Here is an 18,785-nt window from a genome sequence, read left to right as displayed (position 1 = left end):
TTTCCAGTTTGTTTCTATCATACTACAAATGTAAGCTCATTCATTCAGATACCACTATAGTACTAAATATAAATATTCTCTCTTCTAAATGTAGACATTTACTATTAAAATACTACCAACAGAAGATAAAGTAAATCATCTGATGGCCTTTTGGAGTAAACTACACATATTTATTGGATACTAAAGTTTTTTTATCTTAAAATACTTTTTAGAGATGGTTTTATAACACACATAACTTAGTTACTAATGTTTAAAAGTTAAAATATTTCAGCTGCACAAAATAATGTGTTTACCTAATTGAATCAGGTATTCTACTATCAAGTTTATTTCTCCATATACACATCTTACAAAGATTATGGGGATCAATGATGTAATGCTAACAGATTGCTGCAAGTACTGAGAAAGAAGTATGTTATGTAAATAAAGCTTAAAGGGAAGAAGTTGTTTTGGTCATATAATTTGGTCAAATTATAGGACTATGCCATTTTCTTCTATGAAGTTTTAACCATTAATCCTATTGGTACTAGAGAAACAAAGTTAAACAAAGAAATTCAGAGGCCAAAGTAATCTGATCTTAAGAATGAAAAGAAACACAGTAAAAACTAGTTTAAAAATGTCTCAAGCAAGTATAACCAAAAGTCAACACCTTTCCTCAGCATGCAGAATATCAACTACTTATATTAAAAGTCTATGTAAAGCACTGGACCAGAGCCAACTGTCTACATGACAGAGAGTGAGAAAAACTTCATGCACTTAATCTGGCCACCTGCCACACCTACATTCTCAGGTATATTCCAGCTTGGGGAAGTGACAATCAAGGGCATTAAAAAAGTTACTGGTGCAAACAAAATACACACACACACACACACACACACACACGCACACAAAATCAATAACACATGGTAAGAAATGCTCCTCTCCTGCTCCTTTCCCTCAAAACAATATTTTTATGGATATATCTTCCTAAAGCCCTTGTGAAACCTCTCTTTCCCACACTTTCGTGGTGACCTCACTATGTGGATCCCTCCCCATGGTTAAAGGATATTTTGGCAAGTAGTCTTGAAAAAGGCACAAAAATTGACAAATGGAGAAGAGAATGGGAGGGGAAGAAAGGGTAATGTTTTCCCTTCTCCATCATCAATTATTTCTCAAGAAACAAAGCAGGGTATCTGTCACATTGTAAAGTATGACAATGATAGTAAAACTCTCCCAAGAAGAACGGGAATGGAATACTCTTCGATCTAGTCTACCTCAAAACTAAAGTGAGAAAGTTCAGGACATAGCAAATCAATATGCCTGCAAAACCAGCTGTAATTTCCATGGCAATAAACATTCAAAAATTAACTACAGAGATAAATTTTAACAACCCAGTGGGTTTTACTACAGCAATATTCCTTTAAAATATGCAATTTAAAATAGAACAAAGTACAAGACAGTAACTTACTTGAGTTGGAACAAGTACTGGAGGGTAGGCCATCTTATGATGCCTATATACCCAATATGCACAAACGACAATCCCCGCAATTAACATAAGTGGCACCAAGGAATAGAGCAAGATGTTGTAGTAGGGTGGCTTAGGTGTAACTGGATTTGAAGTAGCTGTGGAAGGGGGAAAAAGAAACAGTTCAAATTTGGTCTAAAAACTCTACAACAAATATGTATTATAGGGATCAAATTTTAGGAGAAAGATAAGCGAGAGGCAGGAGTAAATTATTCCATCAACAAGATTACACTTTGTTTTCAATCTATTAAGCAGGCTGTGTGATGCATTTAAAAAATGCATTTTCCTCTGAACTTACGCTGTGTGACTTCCATCTCCGGAAAATAAGAAAATCTTTCGTTACACATATTGCCCTCACAGCAACAAAAATATACTTCAGGGCTATCTTTTTTTTCTATACAATCAGTCCTGTAAACAAACAAAGGAGAAATAATTAAAATCAACATTTATTATACTGATCTACAATAGATGTTTTTCAAAAGTTCCTCTCAGAGAGAAAATAGCAAGTCATTTATAGTCAATGTCAAGATTTTTATTAATATTCAATGATCAATTCTTAAAAACCACAACTGTTCCTGAAATCCTGTTACTAAATCTCATCAGAATAAAATCAACAACTGATTTTGTAATAGATTTTATTTAATTTTTAGAGAGAGGGGAAGGGAGGGAAAAAGAGAAAGAGAGAAACATCAATGTGTGGTTACCTCTCACACATCCCCCACTAGGGACCTGGCCTGCAACCCAGGCATGTGCCCTGACTGGGAATCCAACTGGCAACCTTTGGTTCGCAGGCCAGTGCTCAATCCACTGAGCCACACCACCCAGGACAACAATTGATTTTATATAACAATCACATTGGCTGCTTGAGAGTGTTGCTTTAACTTGGTTTTTAATGATCAAGGCAACCATTTTTTTGTGTATAATTATTAGATAACTTAAAAAGAAACATAAGCCAATGAAGTAATTTGGTCTCAGAGTGTTTTTTCTCACAAGAAATACAGCTTTCCCATTTCAGGAATACCAAAGCTGGACACTACATATAAAACTGCATGTGTTTACATATAAATACATATACAAGGGGGAACCCCCCCAAAACTAGAATTATCTTCTGGAGGGTGAGCTGCTTATAGAACAGGCTTCCCCCACTAGATGAGTGTTCTAGTGATTTTTTTTGAAGACTCTTTCAGCACATTTGTCCATTTCATGATGGGTATTTACAAGCACACCTGCCCACACCACACTGAGTATCCAGCAGTTTCTGACCAAAACTGGCATGACCCCCATGTCCTACCCTCCTTATTCACCTTATTTCACCCCAGGTGACTTGTTTTTGTTTCCCTGGATGAAAAAAGTCCAAAAGAGAAATGTTTTGCGATGTGGAAGGGGTGAAACAAAAAGCAGCAGAAGCACTAAAAGGCATCAATATTGGTAAGTTCAAAAACTGTTCTGGTCAGTGGAAAAAATGTTTCTCAATAGGTGTACTGCATCAAATGGATAGTACTTTGAAGGTGACTGAAGTTTAAACACATAAGAATAAATACACAATTATTATAAATAAATTCCAGGTTTTGGGGGTTCCCCTGCATATACGTATAAACACATAAATACAAAATGATGCAAGTTCCTGTCTCAAATAGGAAAATACCTCAGTATCAGAGACCCAAACTAGGCTTTGGGAATTAAGTGTCATTTTCAGTACCAGTAGATTTAAATACCCTGAACACAATGGACAGAGTTAAGATAAGCAACAGGAACATGTAACTACAGTTAGAACCTAGTTGACTCCAGAAACAACTCAAGTTAGGTCTATCTGGGGGGAAGGGAGAGGCAGCCTTCTACACAGGACCTAAGCTGCTGAAAAAATACGGAGTTAGCATCTAGAACTAACCCTAATCAACCACTAAGAAACAGCAGTCCCTCTGCCCTTATCCCCAGAGGGATAATTTCTAAGACCCCAGTGGATGCCTGAAACCCAAGGATAGTACCAAACCCTATATATATACTATGCTTTGTCCTATATATTCATACCTGTGATAAAGTTTAATTTATAACTTAAGTACTGCATGAGATAACAACTAATAACAACATGGAACAAGTATAACAATACTGTAGTTATTATACACGTGGACTCTCCCTCTCTCTCTCTTTCTGCTATGTGATCTGATAACCAAGACAACTACTAAATGGCTAATGGGCAGGTGGCATAAACAACATGCACAGGCAGGACAAAGGGATGATTCTGGTTCCAAGTAGGACAGCATCAGACTCATCACAACACTCAGAAGAACGCACAATTTACAACTTGTGAATTATTCCTAGAATCCTCCATTCAATATTTTTGCACCAGAAGAATAACACTCTTAATGCCCACTGGCAACTGAAAACTACAGAAAGCAAAACTGCAGCTAAGGGGGGGGACCACTGTTCCTATTTTTAATTATTTAAAATCAAACATTTAAATACTGCTAATAAACATCAGGTAGAATTAAAGACATAGGTTACAAATAAATTGTGAACTTTAATAATGGTTATTAGAATAATAAGGTTGAATATAAAATTAAAAGCTCAAGATATTTCAGGGAGAATGCAGTTTCTTTAAAAAAATCAAAATTTAAAATAACATTTATACCAGTATCTACTTAGTAGAAAGTAAAAGACAAAGCTAAATTTTTAAACACTTTACAAAAATGTATATATAAATTTTAAATTTAATATTTAGAATCATGCCTCAAATTATAGGTTAATTAACCTAGCCTAATTACCTTTGGCAATCCAATTTCATTCTTATCACTCTTTTCCTCCACTCTTTGACATTTCTTGAATCTTTTTCCTTTCTCCTACTTCCCTTACTATCCTTAATATCTATTTTTTAATCAAATTCAGAGCATAAAAATGAAAATTCCCATACTTTCAAATTAGTATTCAATCCCCAGAAACAGAGCTGGTATAGTAAATACTGCTGTAAGAATAAGCATTTGTAATGAACAACCCACATCCCATTACTGCACAAAATTTAACATCCAGCAATACTGGTTTTAGGTGAGAAGTACATTATCTTTTTACTACAAAAAGAACAAGAATCTTTTTACTAAAAAAAAAAAAAAAAAAAAAAACAAGAATCCCTGATTAGTTGAAAGAATCCCTTTCAACTAATCAATGAAAGACAGTTTTGGATAAAAATGATCCCCAAATTTAATTTTCCCCCAACTTCTTTTTACCTATCTTTAAAAAAAATGTTTTAAATTGTTTATCGAGAGAGAGAAGAAAGAGGACAGAGCGAGAAACACTGATTTGTTGTTTAACTTATGCATTCATTGGTTGATTCTTACATGTGCCCTGACCAGGGATCCAACTCACAACCTTGACATACCAGGATGACACTCAAACCAACTGAGCTACCTGGCCAGGGCCTACCTACTTTTATTTTAAAAATTGAGATATAATTGACATGTAATGTTGCATATTATTCAGATATATACCATAATAGTATGATATTTGTATATACTGTGAAATGATCACCACAATAAGTCTAGCTAACATCCATCACCACACAGCTAAATTTTTTCCTTGTGATGAGAACTTTTAAGATCTAGTCTTTTAGCAACTTTCAAATATGCAATTCAGTATTAACTATAGTCACCATACTGTACATTACATTCCCAGGACTAATTTGTTTTGTAACTATAAACTTGCGCCTTTTCTTCCCCTTCACCTATTCCACACCCCCCTTACCCTCAGCCTCTGGCAACCACCAATGTTTGGTTCTCTGTATCTACAAGTTTTTTTTTTAACCACATATAAATGACATCATATGGTATTTGTCTTTCTCTGACTTATTTCACTTAGCATAATGCCATCAAGGTCTAGCCACACAGATTCAAAGAGCAAGATGTCTTGCATTTTATGGCTGATTTATATACACACAATAGACTATTATATTTTTACATGTTATATATTAATATTAAATGGTATACATAAATGTGTATTTTAATATGAATATTATATGTACACACACATTTTCTTTATCCATTCATCCACTGATAAACAGGCTGCTTCCACATCTTGGCTATTGTAAATAATGCTGCAATGAACATGAAGATGCATATACAATGCCCAGCACAAATAATGCCGTTTTAGTACAAAATCTTTTATTACAAAATCATAAGCATGCAATTCTGTAACATAACAATATCACACTCAAGCACACCATATGACATTTTAGGCGAATGTTCAAATTAAAATGATATATTATTATATCCATATTATTACCCTGCCAACCACACTCAAGCAGGAATTACTTTTTCCCAACACTGTGCATCTTTTTGAGTTGGTGCTTTCATTTTCAGATAAATAACTCAGAAGTGGAACTGCTGGATCATTTGGTAGCTGTATTTTTTTTTAAAGATGGGATTTTTTAAAAGATTTTATTTATTTATTTACTTTTAGAGGGGAAGGGGAGAAGGAGAGAAACATCAATGTACGGTTGCCTTTTGTGCATCCCCTGCTGGGAGTTAGACTGCAGGGGACCGGCCTGCAACCCAGGCATGTGCCCCGACTGGGAATCGAACTGCGATCCTCTGGTTTGCAGGCCTGTGCTCAATCCACTGAGCTACACCAGCCAGGGCTGGTAGCTGTTATTTTTAATTTTTAAGGAACTTCCATACTGTTTTCTTAGTGGCCCAAGTTACCCTTCATTATAGCAAATATCACTTAATGATCACTTCTGTTAATAGGCTAATAATTGAAAAGCACAAATGTATAATTATAAAGAAACAATCCCTGGAAAATTCACAAATTTAGAAGTATACCCTAAATAATACATATACACCTAAATGACTTTACTTCTAAGAAAGAGTGTAGCTAATTCAATTTGTATGGTCTTACTCAATACATTTTTATATTAATCATATATAGCCAACCACCCATAGATTCATGGTAATCAAATGAGGCACCTGAAAGCAGATCAGGAAGTATCTAGTATTTCACGATTATATGAAGTTTTTGGCTCCAAGAAGTCTGGTTACCTAGGATTTTGCAGCCTCTGTCAGTCATCAGCACCTACCCTGGCATCTACCGTGGCCCTGGCAGTTTAAATGATCAGTGCAATATCTATTGGACTCCTTACAGAAAGATCACCTGTCCTCTGTATTTCATTTCCAGTAGAAAATAAAACAATTTAAGTGAGATCTTTTAAATAAAATGTAGCTTTCTATGAGGACTGTATTAGTTAGTTCTGATGTAATTCTGAATGTCAAGTTAAAATGTCTCTTGGGGTAAAGAACAAAGGCCTACTTTGCAAGAAAAAGAGTAAAAAATCTAGAGAGATCAATTTCTTCCAGATACATAAAGAAGAAAACTAAAAGGAAATTAAATACTATGATTAAGCTTAGTCTCCTTGAGAGGAGATTTCAATGGATACACTGTCTTTTAAAGCAATTTTAAAATCCCTTTTCCTTGAAATTGGCATTTTAAGACTGTTTATAATCCTAAGAATATAAAGAAAGAAATATTTCTAGTCTATTGGGTTGCCCAAAATGTCCACATGGCTTTTTTTCTGTAAAATAAAATACACGTTTTTCATTTCCACCAAAAACTTTATTGATTTGGATATTTTGAGTAAGTTGGCTATCTTCACCTCTTGGCATCTACCGGGTAGAGGCCAAGGATGTTGCTAAACATTTTCTAATGTATGAGACAGCCCTACAGCAAAGAATTATTTTACAAAAATGTCAATAGTACCAAGAAACTTTGCAAATCTCTTTTTGACACATGCAATCAGTCACCGCACCTTCTCCGTACACTGCACAAATTTTTTGCATTACAGTTATGTTTTTACCTTTCTTGAAATAATAAAGCCTAATATGCCAAAAAGTTGGGTGTTTTCTTCCATCTTCCAGCTATTAAAATAGCTACACAAAAAAATTCAGCAATTTTGATGTTTTTTTTAAATGCACGCTGACATGACAGCTGTCACAATACAATTTAACAAAATTGTTTTGAATGAAGTTAAAGACAACTAAGTGCTACTAGAGCCATCTTAGGGAAAAAAACAAATGAACTTTCTGGCCAACCCAATATATTTCTCACTACTTGGTCAATTGTTCAAAGCATATCAAAGATAAAACATAAACATGTCATACTTACTTTAGTACTTTAAAATATGTATCTTGTCATTAAAGCATGTTATTATAATGGTCTTCACAATCTCATATTTTTAAAAAAGCAGAGAAATAAAATGAAAATCCATATATTGATCTTTCCCCTTTAAAAACGGGTGGTGGTAGTGGAAACTATTCAATATTATCATACAAAATGAAATGTTTCCTTACCTGTCATAGCAGTTGATATCATCCAGCCAACAGCCCTGTTTCACTATTTCAATGGAACCAGAAATATTCTTCCAGGTAGCAAAACAATGTCGCCGTTTATCTTTGTCACCATAACAGGGTTCAACACCAGTTCGATTGGTTTTATCTCTTTCCCAATTAGCATTATAGAAAATACACTCCTGAGTTTCAGATCTACCAAGTATAGCACCTGTAATATAATAAAACAAAAACTTAATATAACTGCATTAATTGTTAAAATAACAGATTTGTCTCTCACTATACTAACTTCAGGTGTTCCAAATATATCAATAATTTACTGTCTTCCTAGTGTTGCAACATTGGGGTTAGGTTTCCAGGTCAATCACTGCACTTTAAGTATAATAAAGATAATAATGGAAAGTGAGTACGTATTATCACAGATTTCTCTGGAAAAGACCAGTTTCACTTTACTAAAGAATGTCCTTGATAAAAAACATAAAAGTTGTTAATTTTATTAAATCTTAACCTTGAGCAGACTTCAATATTCTGTGTGACAAAGAAGTGAACAACAGCACTTCCGCTGCATACTAAAAACGCCTGCCTGGAGAAAAAGCCCCTGCATGACGAAGCTGCAAAATAAACCAACCATGGTTTTTCCAAGTTGGGTATCTGGCAGGTATGGTCTCAAAAATGAACCAAATAAACCTGTTACTTCAAGAAAAACAACTGACAGTATGCATTACCGGTGATAAAATTTGAGTTTTCAAACAAAATTAAAAATTTTAGAAAACTTGTATCCCCCACNCAATATTCTGTGTGACAAAGAAGTGAACAACAGCACTTCCGCTGCATACTAAAAACGCCTGCCTGGAGAAAAAGCCCTTGCATGACAAAGCTGCAAAATAAACCAACCATGGTTTTTCCAAGTTGGGTATCTGGCAGGTATGGTCTCAAAAATGAACCAAATAAACCTGCTACTTCAAGAAAAACAACTGACAGTATGCATTACCGGTGATAAAATTTGAGTTTTCAAACAAAATTAAAAATTTTAGAAAACTTGTATCCCCCACTATTAGCATGACGCCTTCCTAATACTTAAACTCGCTGACAGGATCAGTAATAATATTAACAAATGTTACATTTAATTACTGAATAATAAAATGTGACAATATTCACAAGGTCTATATAATTGAGAGAACCAATACTTTTCAAATGAATTAGGTGTCATGTTACGAAAGCATTCAAGGGGAAAAAAATCTATTCAATGTTCGAGATAGCCCAATACATTTTAATGTTACAGAGGACAAAATGTTCATTAATGATTTCAGATTCTGCACTATACCTAACTTTAATTACCTGTTGTCTTATATGGAAAAGAGAACAGAAATACCCAAAATAATTCTGAAAAAGAGGTACAGAAGAGAAACCACATTATCTGTTTTTAAGACTTTCTATAAAACTTCAGTAATCAGGACAGTGTGGTCTCAGTGAGAAGATAGCCAGCCCATGCACCAATGGGACAGAATAGAGAATCCAGAAATCGACACATCTATGGTCAACTGATACAGCAAAGATGCCAATAAACTCCAATAGAGAGAACATAGTCTTTTCAACACTGATACTGAACAATTAGACAACTATACATGCAAAACAAAACAAGAAAAAAACACTCAACTCACAACTCACACCATATACAAAAATTAATTCTAACATATCATAGACCTAAATCAAACCTGAAACCATGAAACTTCTAGGAAAAAATAGATGGAAAATCTTTGGGACACCAAATTATAAAAGATATCTTAGAAAACAAAACATATGAACTATTAAAAAAGAACTGATAAACTGAACTCCATTAAAACTTTTCTTCAAAAGTTAAGGAAGAAAGTTACAGACTGAGGGAAGATATTTGCAGATTATTATCTAAAAAAGAACTGATATTCAGAATATAGAAAGGCCTCTCATAACTCAGTAAGAAAATGTACCACCCAGTTTCTAAAGAATGGGAAAAGGTTCAAACAGATGATTTGCCAAAGAGATAGGAACGAAAAACACTACATGAAAAGTAATCAATATCATTAATGATTAGGAAAATGCAAAGACTAAATCTAATATTAATCAGAATAATAAAGAAAAACAGAAATCTCAAATGTTGGTAAATACGTCGAGCAACTAGATGGGTCTTTCACACACTGGGTGGGAACGCAAAACAGTCCAGCCATTTTGGAAAAGTTTGACATACTACCTAGAAATTGCATACCTAGGTATTTATTTACATAAGAAATGAAAACATATGTCCATGAAAAATATATACTGTCCATCTGAATCCCCTATATGTTTGAATGCCATTTTGCAGGCCCTGCGAATGAGTGCTGAAAAGTACATTGGGGGATATAAATTTATATATATAAATACATCTTGGTATGCGTGTATTTTGGGAGGGGGGCAGCAAAGACCCACTGGTAATCTTACGTTCCTTCTTAGTTAAATTAAGTGGCACTGGCTTAGTAGACTATGACTAGAACTTGGAATTTAGTTTGCAAACTGTGACCTTGTACCAGTTACCAAACCTTTCACATGTGATTCAATTTCCATATTAATTCCATAATTAATATTATAAATAATACCATAGTTTCATAATTCATACTCAGCATAGTTACTGCAAATCAGTAAGTCTAGTAAAAAAATCCAGTATCAGACTTAAATTAGATATTGTTCTATTGATAAAGTACTGCCTATGTATTAATGAGCAGCAGTGACCTTTTTTTTTCAAGGAGAGGGGAGGAGAGGGAGGGAAGGGATGGATAAAGGAAAGGTAAAGCAATAAAAAGGATTTGAAATTTGGGTAGACCATGTGACTATAAAATAAGCCTGCAAAAGTCATATTCAAATCTAAAATACTCCTCCTATGAGGAAAAAGTGTATTTCATCTAATGTAACTAGATTTCAGGACAATCAAAATTTTGTTTTTTAAAAGGAGAAAGTATTAAAATAATACACCAATACTAATTTTATGCAGTCACTTCCAGAAACAGAAGAGGGACTACTTCACAACTAATTTTGTGAGGCCAGTATTACCTTGATACCAAAAACAGACAACGATTGTACAAAAAAAGAAATACAGACAAACATCCTTCATTAACTTAGATGTAAAAGTCATCGACAGAATTTTAGCAGACAGAATCCAACGATGTATTGTTTTTTAAGTAATACACTATAACCAAGTGGAATTTATGCCAGGTATGCAAGATTGGTACAATATTCAAAAAACAATAAATGCAAGTTGCCAAATCAGCTAAATTACAAGAGAAAAATCATATGATCTATCAGTAGAGCAGGAATAGAACTGCCTCAAACTCACAAAGAGCATCTACAAAAAAACTACAGCTAATGTGATTAAACACTTTTCCTTCTAAGATCAGAAACAAGCAACGATGCCTACTCCCACTGCTATTATATAACATCGTACTAAAAGTTCTAGCTATTGCAATAAGGCAAGAAGAAAATTAAGGGCATGCTGATTTAAAAAGATACAAAAGGTTTCTATTTGCAGATGGCATGACTGTCTATCTAGAAAGTTCTAAAGAATCTTAAAACAATGCTAGAACTAGTGAGTTCAGTAAGGCCACAGGATACAAGATCAACACATACAACTTAATTGTATTTCTATTTACTGATAGAATGGACAAATGGAACTGAAATTAAAAATGAAATACAAGTTACAGTTGTTCACAAGAAAATAAAATACTTAAACAGAATCTAACAGAACATATCTAGGGTCTGTATAATGAAGATTATAAAATGTTGATGGAAGAAATCAAAGACAAATACTTGGAGAGACATACTGTGTTCATGGATTGAAGACGCAACATAGTAAGCATGTCAATTCATTTAAATTAATGTATAGGTTAAATTCATATCAAAATCTCAGCAATTTCCTCTTAAACATAAACGAGCTTATTCTAAAATGATTTTGAGAAAGTACAACGAAGTAGGAGAACTCACTTTTCCTGATGTTAAGGCTTACCATGTAGCTGCAGTAAGCAGTGTGGTTCTGGCAGAAGGACAGACACGGGGTCAAGGAAATAGGGACCCCAGAAATAGATCCACACAAATCTGCCCAGTTAATTTTTGGCAAATAATCAAAAGCAATTCAATGGAGGAAAGAGTGCCTTTTCAATAAATGGTGCTATAGCAATGAGCAATGGTTTAAGAAGTATTTCATTGCTGTCTACCACCATTCTAGTAAGTTCCTATAAGCCCAGCTCCTTACACAAAGCCTCCCAGGTTAAATCTCACATATGAGAATTTTCATATTTTCTCAACTATAACAAAATCCTACAAGTCTTTAATCAGGACTTCTCATTCCCCCAAACGCATACTACTTGCAATCCAATATAAAAGGTTTTATTTTTTAAAAACAGTGAATGTTTATTCACTGCTTTTAATCACTTGTCTATACATGTCCTTTTACAAATCAGAATGCCACTGGCTCCTAGACTACCCATTTACTTGCTCTCCAAACACAAACAGTAGTTGATGAATAAAGTGTAAAAACTCAATGTAACTGAATAAAAATTTAAAAAACCACCAACTACTACTGCTCCCCACTCCTTTGAAAATGGCAGATAGAATTACAGTGTATTTTACAATTATGAACTGCACTGATTTCTTTTCTAATTAAGACAAGAATGTTTTTCATAGCCCTGTGACTAGCCTTACTCTCACAATTTTCCTATGTATACAACCAACTTTAAACAGAAAGAATTTTATGTGACAACTTATGAACCTGAGTCCCACTTCTAAAAAAGTATTCTAATTCTGTATGAGCTGTCAACAAGTTATTAAAAATACAGTATAAAGAGGCAACTTAGTCTTCTAAGAAAGATTAATGAAATTTCAAAAATAATAAATCCAACTTGAAAAGACATTCTTACTTCTCTTTCACATGTCATCGCTCTCTTCCAGTTAGGGATAGAACACATGTCCAAAGAGAACTAGCTACAGAAGGAATCAAACTTGAATGATACTTTTAACCCCAAACATTTATACTATAAATAAAAAACAAAATAGTATCAAAAACAATATACAAAAGAATGATTTTAGATAAATTAAATAATTGGGAAATTCTGGTATAATACAATCCTTCATGGTACCAAGAAACCCTAAAATAAGTAAATATAAACAGCATCTTATTAGTCAACATGAAGGATTCTCAATTCTCCCTCAATGAGATTTTCTAAAGATTTTTTCCCAACTTGAAATATACAAACTTTGTATATTTATATGAAACAGTCCAGTATGTACTTATTTGAATTCATTAATTTAGTTTTATAAATATTTTAAAATCATAAAGCACAAAAGTTTTACACAGCAATCTTGTCTGAAACTTCACATACATCTTTCAACAAGTGTCATCTCATTACCTTCCTCTTGAGTCATCTAAAAGTCTCAAAATGTAAATAATGTTTACCTTTGTTTAAGTTCTTTAAGAAACAATACCTTTTGAAATCATATAGGCTATTGTAACTGAAAATATTTCTGTAAGCCACATATATCCAACACATATAGTAAGACAGTGGGTTTTTTCATTGTTCTATAGGTATATAAGAGTAACTACTTAACAATATTTATTTTAAAAGTGAACTTTTAAATTTTTAAAAAACCTTTGTAAATAGTTTACAACAAGTTTTGATAGTAAGCCACCGCCACTCCCATTAGTAGTTTCCTATTTGTTAAACTCTTTATCCCTTTCTATCTATTCCCTCCAGAAACCTCCATAAACATTCAAAACTTGCAGTGACTGGTATCATTTCAAGGTTGTCTGTCTTCTTCAAATATTGTATTTTAATTCAAAATAAAAATATTGAGAGAGAGCTTCAAATATGAAAAAACTCTAAGGATTAAAATATAAAATGACTCATTTTGAGAAGTAGTCTTTTAGAGAAAACTTTGCTTTATATGGAATATATACGCACAAAAAAACTGATTATATGCTTATACTACAAATTAAAACACCAAGATAGGGGCTACAGATAAATGCTGTAGGAATTTGAAGATAAAAATCTAGTATCTCCATTAGACTAACAGCTTCCAGAACAAACTCTGGTATTAACTCTGTATTACCAGTGCCTGGACATACAAGAACTCAATAAATACCCACTAAATCAATTCACAGGAACAAAAAAGGGAGATTTTATAGAGGAAATGGGACTACAGCAGGGCTATTAAAAACAGACAATAAGGTAAACATAGGCAGGGAAGATCATAACCAAATAAACAGGGCTGTGAATAATCAGTGTTTGAGAAGACTGCTCTCACTAGACATAAGTGGCTCATATTCTTTAGTATTGGGTATAATCTAGACAGGTATGTAAGACAGCAAAAGTTAGAAGAGGTTTCTTTAAGATTAATACGACAACAATGAGTAAACTATGTTGAAATGGAAAGAAACTTGGTAAGCAATACTAACTACCCAATAAAAACCAAGGGTCTATAATATTCATGCTGACCAGATGGCCCCAGGTATCAAAAAGGAGTGGCAAATTAGAACAGTATGAAGTTTTTGCTTTCCATATTCCCTCACTTCATCTCTCTGAGTATAAGAAAGAGATAAAAGTGATTTGGTTTGAAACTCATAAATGAATGGATAAAAAAACTATGACACATTCACACAATGGAATTCTATGCAGCAGAAAGAAAGAAGGACCTCCTACCTTCTGTGTCAGCATGGATGGAATTGGAGAGCATTATGCTAAGTGAAATAAGCCAGGCAGTGAAAGACAAATACCATATGGTCTCACCTTTAACTGGAACCTAGTCAACAGAATAAACACGCAAGGTAAATATAACCACAGAAATTGAAATTAAGAACAAACTGACAGTAACCAGAGGGGAGAGGGGAAGGAATGATGTGGGGGAAGGGAGAAGGGGGAAGGGTTTACAGAAACAACTATAAAGGACACATGGACAAAAACAGGGGGGTAGCTGGAAACAGGGGAGGGAAGTGGGGATGACTGGGGTTGGGGGAAGGGGTGCGGAGAAATGCAGAAAACTGTACTTGAACAACAGTAAAATTCAAAAGTATTTAATAAAAATTTTCAAAAAAAAATTACAAATAGATGTTACAAAACAGACATGGGGATGTAAAGTATAGTATAGAAAATGGAATAGCCAGAGAACCTACTCATGACTCATTGACATGAACAATGGTGTGGGGACTGCCTGAGGGAGTGGGGAGGTGGTGCTGGTTGGAGGGGGCAAAGGGTGAAAAGTCAGGACAACTATAATAGCATAATCAATAAAATATAATTTTTAAAAAAGAGTAAAACTCATAGATACAGGGAACAAATTGCTAGTTGCCAGATGGGAAGGGGGTAGGAGGGATTAAGTACAAATTGCCAATTATAAAAATAGGGGTACGTAAAGTACAGCATAGAGAATGTAGTCAATATTGCTAATAACAATGTACGGTACCTAAGAGCACTAGACTTACCTAGGTAATCACTTCATAAGTTACATAACTGCCTATTCATTATGTTATACAGCTGAAACTAATATACTGTACTATTGTATGTTATCTATAATTTTTAAACTTTAAAAAATTTTAAGTGATTTGGTTTGTAAAAGTGATATAGGTTACACGATGGGCTGTCTACATGTTTATCTTACATCATCTGACAAAACAAAACTTGCTTCCATACATATTTACTACCCTTTGTTTCTCTTTGTTGCTAACTCTCTTCCTGATATTTAGTATTACTGTCATGAAAAATATGTATTGTCCAGGATAAATATCCTTAAATATAAGGAAAAATAGAAAAATGTTTTGCCTATAGCCTCAAAATGTGTGGGATATCTGTAAGTCCCCAGATCTCGAGATTAAAATAGTTCCATGTAGTTCTCCAGCATTCATTAAAGACACAAAATTCTTCAAAACGGGTACAAGTACATATGCCTATTACTTGGACTGTATTAAACAAGATTTCTGATCATTGTGATTTCTGATCATCGATGATCAAGGGAGATCATTGTGACTACAACTAGAGATCAGCACTCCTATCAGAATTAATGGGCTATTTTAGAAATTGTACAAAGCCAAATCAGACCTAAATTTATAGGAGTAAAAGACAAAAATTCTCAAAATCAGAACAGAACTCCTAAAATACATTAAGAAAACACTACACACACTGCCTGCTAAAAACAATCTAAAAGTCTCAATTACACTGAAAAGATACTGTGAACATTAAGGTGTTTTAGTGCTTTATTTACTTGGGAAGATACAGGCCTTCTTTATAGCAAGTCATCAAACTATGATGCAAAAAAATAAAAATGGACAACTTCAACTGCTATAATATGAAATATCCTTGAAGAACCTTAGTAAGTACTAAGAGTGAGAACCTTTAAAAAAACACCTGTTTAAAAAAAATTTCATCATAAAAGTTTTCATCAAAATATTATCTGGCAGTTTAAAACTAACAACTTTAGGAAAAATAGGAGTATTTACTGGAGCACTTCTATTAAAAGAAAAGAATGAAAACTGAAAACTCACTGTGACATTAAATATTAACAGAATATAAAATCACTTAAATAGCTTTAGTTTGAAAAATAAAAGGCCATCGCCAATGGCCTTTTTATAACTGAGATCCCTACTATTAGAAGAGAAAAAATTTAAATTCTTGTTTATTACTTTTGGTGAAGTAATTTTTCCAAACTGAAATACTCATTTTAATAATTTCTATTGCAACTAGAAACACATCATAGGTCTCCTGGTATCCGTTCTTTCCTATATTAATACACATCATAGAACACAAATCACCTTCCGCATATGGCTGCCCTGGGCTGTTTTTAAGCATTAGCAAGAAAAGTCAAGTCCACAATGTCCCAAAAGACTTCTGATAAACAGGTCACAAATATGAGGAAGAAGAGTAAATTTTCAAATAAAGTTTCTGCATGGCTATGCAACATTCTGGGTCCTGCCAATCTATTTTTTTTAACACTAAATACCTTCCTAGTACCAAACAGGCACTTCTAAAGAAACACACAATACACAAACACTTTCTGGCATTCTTCCCAGGAATATTTTTTGCCTTGCCTGTTACATTCTGTACTTAGTACTTACTATCAGTATGACAAAATATTGCAAGATTCCATCCACCTAGCTCACATCATACAAACTAAAAAGACAACTAATATGTAATAAAACTAAAAGATAAACCCAGGTTGTGAGACTAGACACAGCATAAGCATTTGTGTATGTAAGGAGAGTAAAAGTACTTAGAAGTCAACATTTAACCACTGGTTATTTAAGGACTCCTAATGTTAATTCCTAGCAAATTAAGATAACCACCCAAAATGTATTTCAACATCGTTAACCCATAAGTGACTAATTTTCCCCATACAGATAGTTCCCAAGTATATATCTACTTATATACAGACCAAGATTTGAAAAAAAACCCAACATAAATCAGCTAATTTTTTCAAACCTCTTTCTTAAAAAGCCTAAACATAAAGTTCCAAAGAAAGCACCAAATTTATAATGGTAGAATTTACTTTTATAAAAGAGGCAAAAGCCCCTTTATATATATTTACTTATTTTTTAGGGAGAAAGAAAGGGAGAGAAACATCTATGTCCAAGTGAAACATGGATGTTTGCCTCTTCTATGCCCCAACCAGGGACCAGCCTGTGACCCAGGCATGTGCACTCTGTCTGGACCACGCCCAACCCACTGAGCCACAGCACTCAGGCCAAGAAGCCCCTTTAAATAAATTCCTTACAATTTGCCTATTTTTAAATTCACTTAATTATAAATCCAGTTTAATACAAAAGGGCGCATTTCTTTATTATCAAAACTTTCAGAAGACTTTATTTCTTAAATTCTTCACTAAATACAGAAGGTACTCTCTACACAGGTCTTGTTTGATAAAGGATGCTAATAAACCAGCTCTCAATTACTAAATACTAAATAACAAAAGACATCCATTGTAATATTTTCTTCTCAAAGAAAGAAAAATTTCTTTAAAAGTCACAGATATAGCCCTGGCTGGTGTAGCTCAGTGGATTGAGCGTGGGCCTGCGAACCACACCATCTCCGTTTGATTCCCAGTCAGGGCACATGCCTGGGTTGCAGGCCAGTTCCCAGGAGGGGACTCACGAGAGGCAACCATACATTGATGTTTCTCTCCTTCTGTCCTTCCCTTCCTCTCTAAAGATAAATAAATAAAAAATCTTTTTAAAAATACTTGAAAAGTGTTTAAAAAAATAAAAGTCACAAATATAGACACACTGACATACAGGCAGAGCAAATGCAGTATGAAGACATCAGAATCAGAGAGACTTTATCTTTAAAGGTAACCACTCTCAGCTTCTTAAGGAATGACTTGACATCTGTTTGGGCAGAAATATACTTCAAGTTGGTATATATGATTGGCAGTCTACAATAAAGCATTAATTTTTGTCATCAATTACCAAAGAACTTCACTTTTCTGAATATATAAAGTAGGTATATGTATATATGCACATAAGCCAGCAAAAGAGTAAATCACGAAACTCCAAATTTCTGATTCAATTAACTAGCACCTGGGACTACATTTAAGACTGTTTTTCTACAACAGTCCAAGAAAGTTTGACAGATTTCCAGACCTCAACCTCCTTGTGCCTTTTTAATTATTAAAAAAGAGGGCAGAGGTAACGGTTGTAAGAAAAAAAATGGCTTTCACTACTCATTTTAATCAATATAAGTAGGCTTCTTATAATAGTACAGGGAGAGATTTCCAATTAAACAAACAAACAAACAAAAAACGGAAAAAGAAGAGCCCAATATTTTCCCCCTCACAAATGAGAAAGTTCTACTCTTCTACCCCTTTGGCCCCAGCAGGGACACTTTAATGTCTATTTTGGTGACATGTAACAAGAAATCTTATACGACACAAAACATCATCAACATTCGACAAATATACAGTAGGGTCTATCCAGA

General features: G+C 33.9%; 1 protein-coding gene across 2 annotated transcripts in view; it reads right to left on the bottom strand.

Annotated features, from left to right (window-relative positions):
• The window catches only part of ACVR2A (activin A receptor type 2A), a 92,473-nt gene that overhangs the window by 27,676 nt on the left and 46,012 nt on the right, over window positions 1-18,785 (bottom strand). For both annotated transcript variants that reach the window (XM_037027794.1, XM_037027795.1), the window contains exons 2-4: window positions 7,831-8,038; window positions 1,800-1,909; window positions 1,445-1,599 (exon numbers count right to left, since the gene is read on the bottom strand). In XM_037027794.1, the coding sequence (XP_036883689.1) occupies window positions 1,445-1,599; window positions 1,800-1,909; window positions 7,831-8,038 (473 nt within the window). The remainder of the gene's footprint in view (window positions 1-1,444; window positions 1,600-1,799; window positions 1,910-7,830; window positions 8,039-18,785) is intronic.

This window comes from Sturnira hondurensis, unplaced genomic scaffold (assembly GCF_014824575.4).
Source record: "Sturnira hondurensis isolate 20B ecotype Veracruz unplaced genomic scaffold, ASM1482457v3 Scaffold0019428, whole genome shotgun sequence".
Lineage (NCBI taxonomy): Eukaryota > Metazoa > Chordata > Mammalia > Chiroptera > Phyllostomidae > Sturnira > Sturnira hondurensis.
The sequence above is the reverse complement of the archived record's forward strand: the minus strand, read 5'-3'. Positions and strand labels throughout refer to the sequence as shown.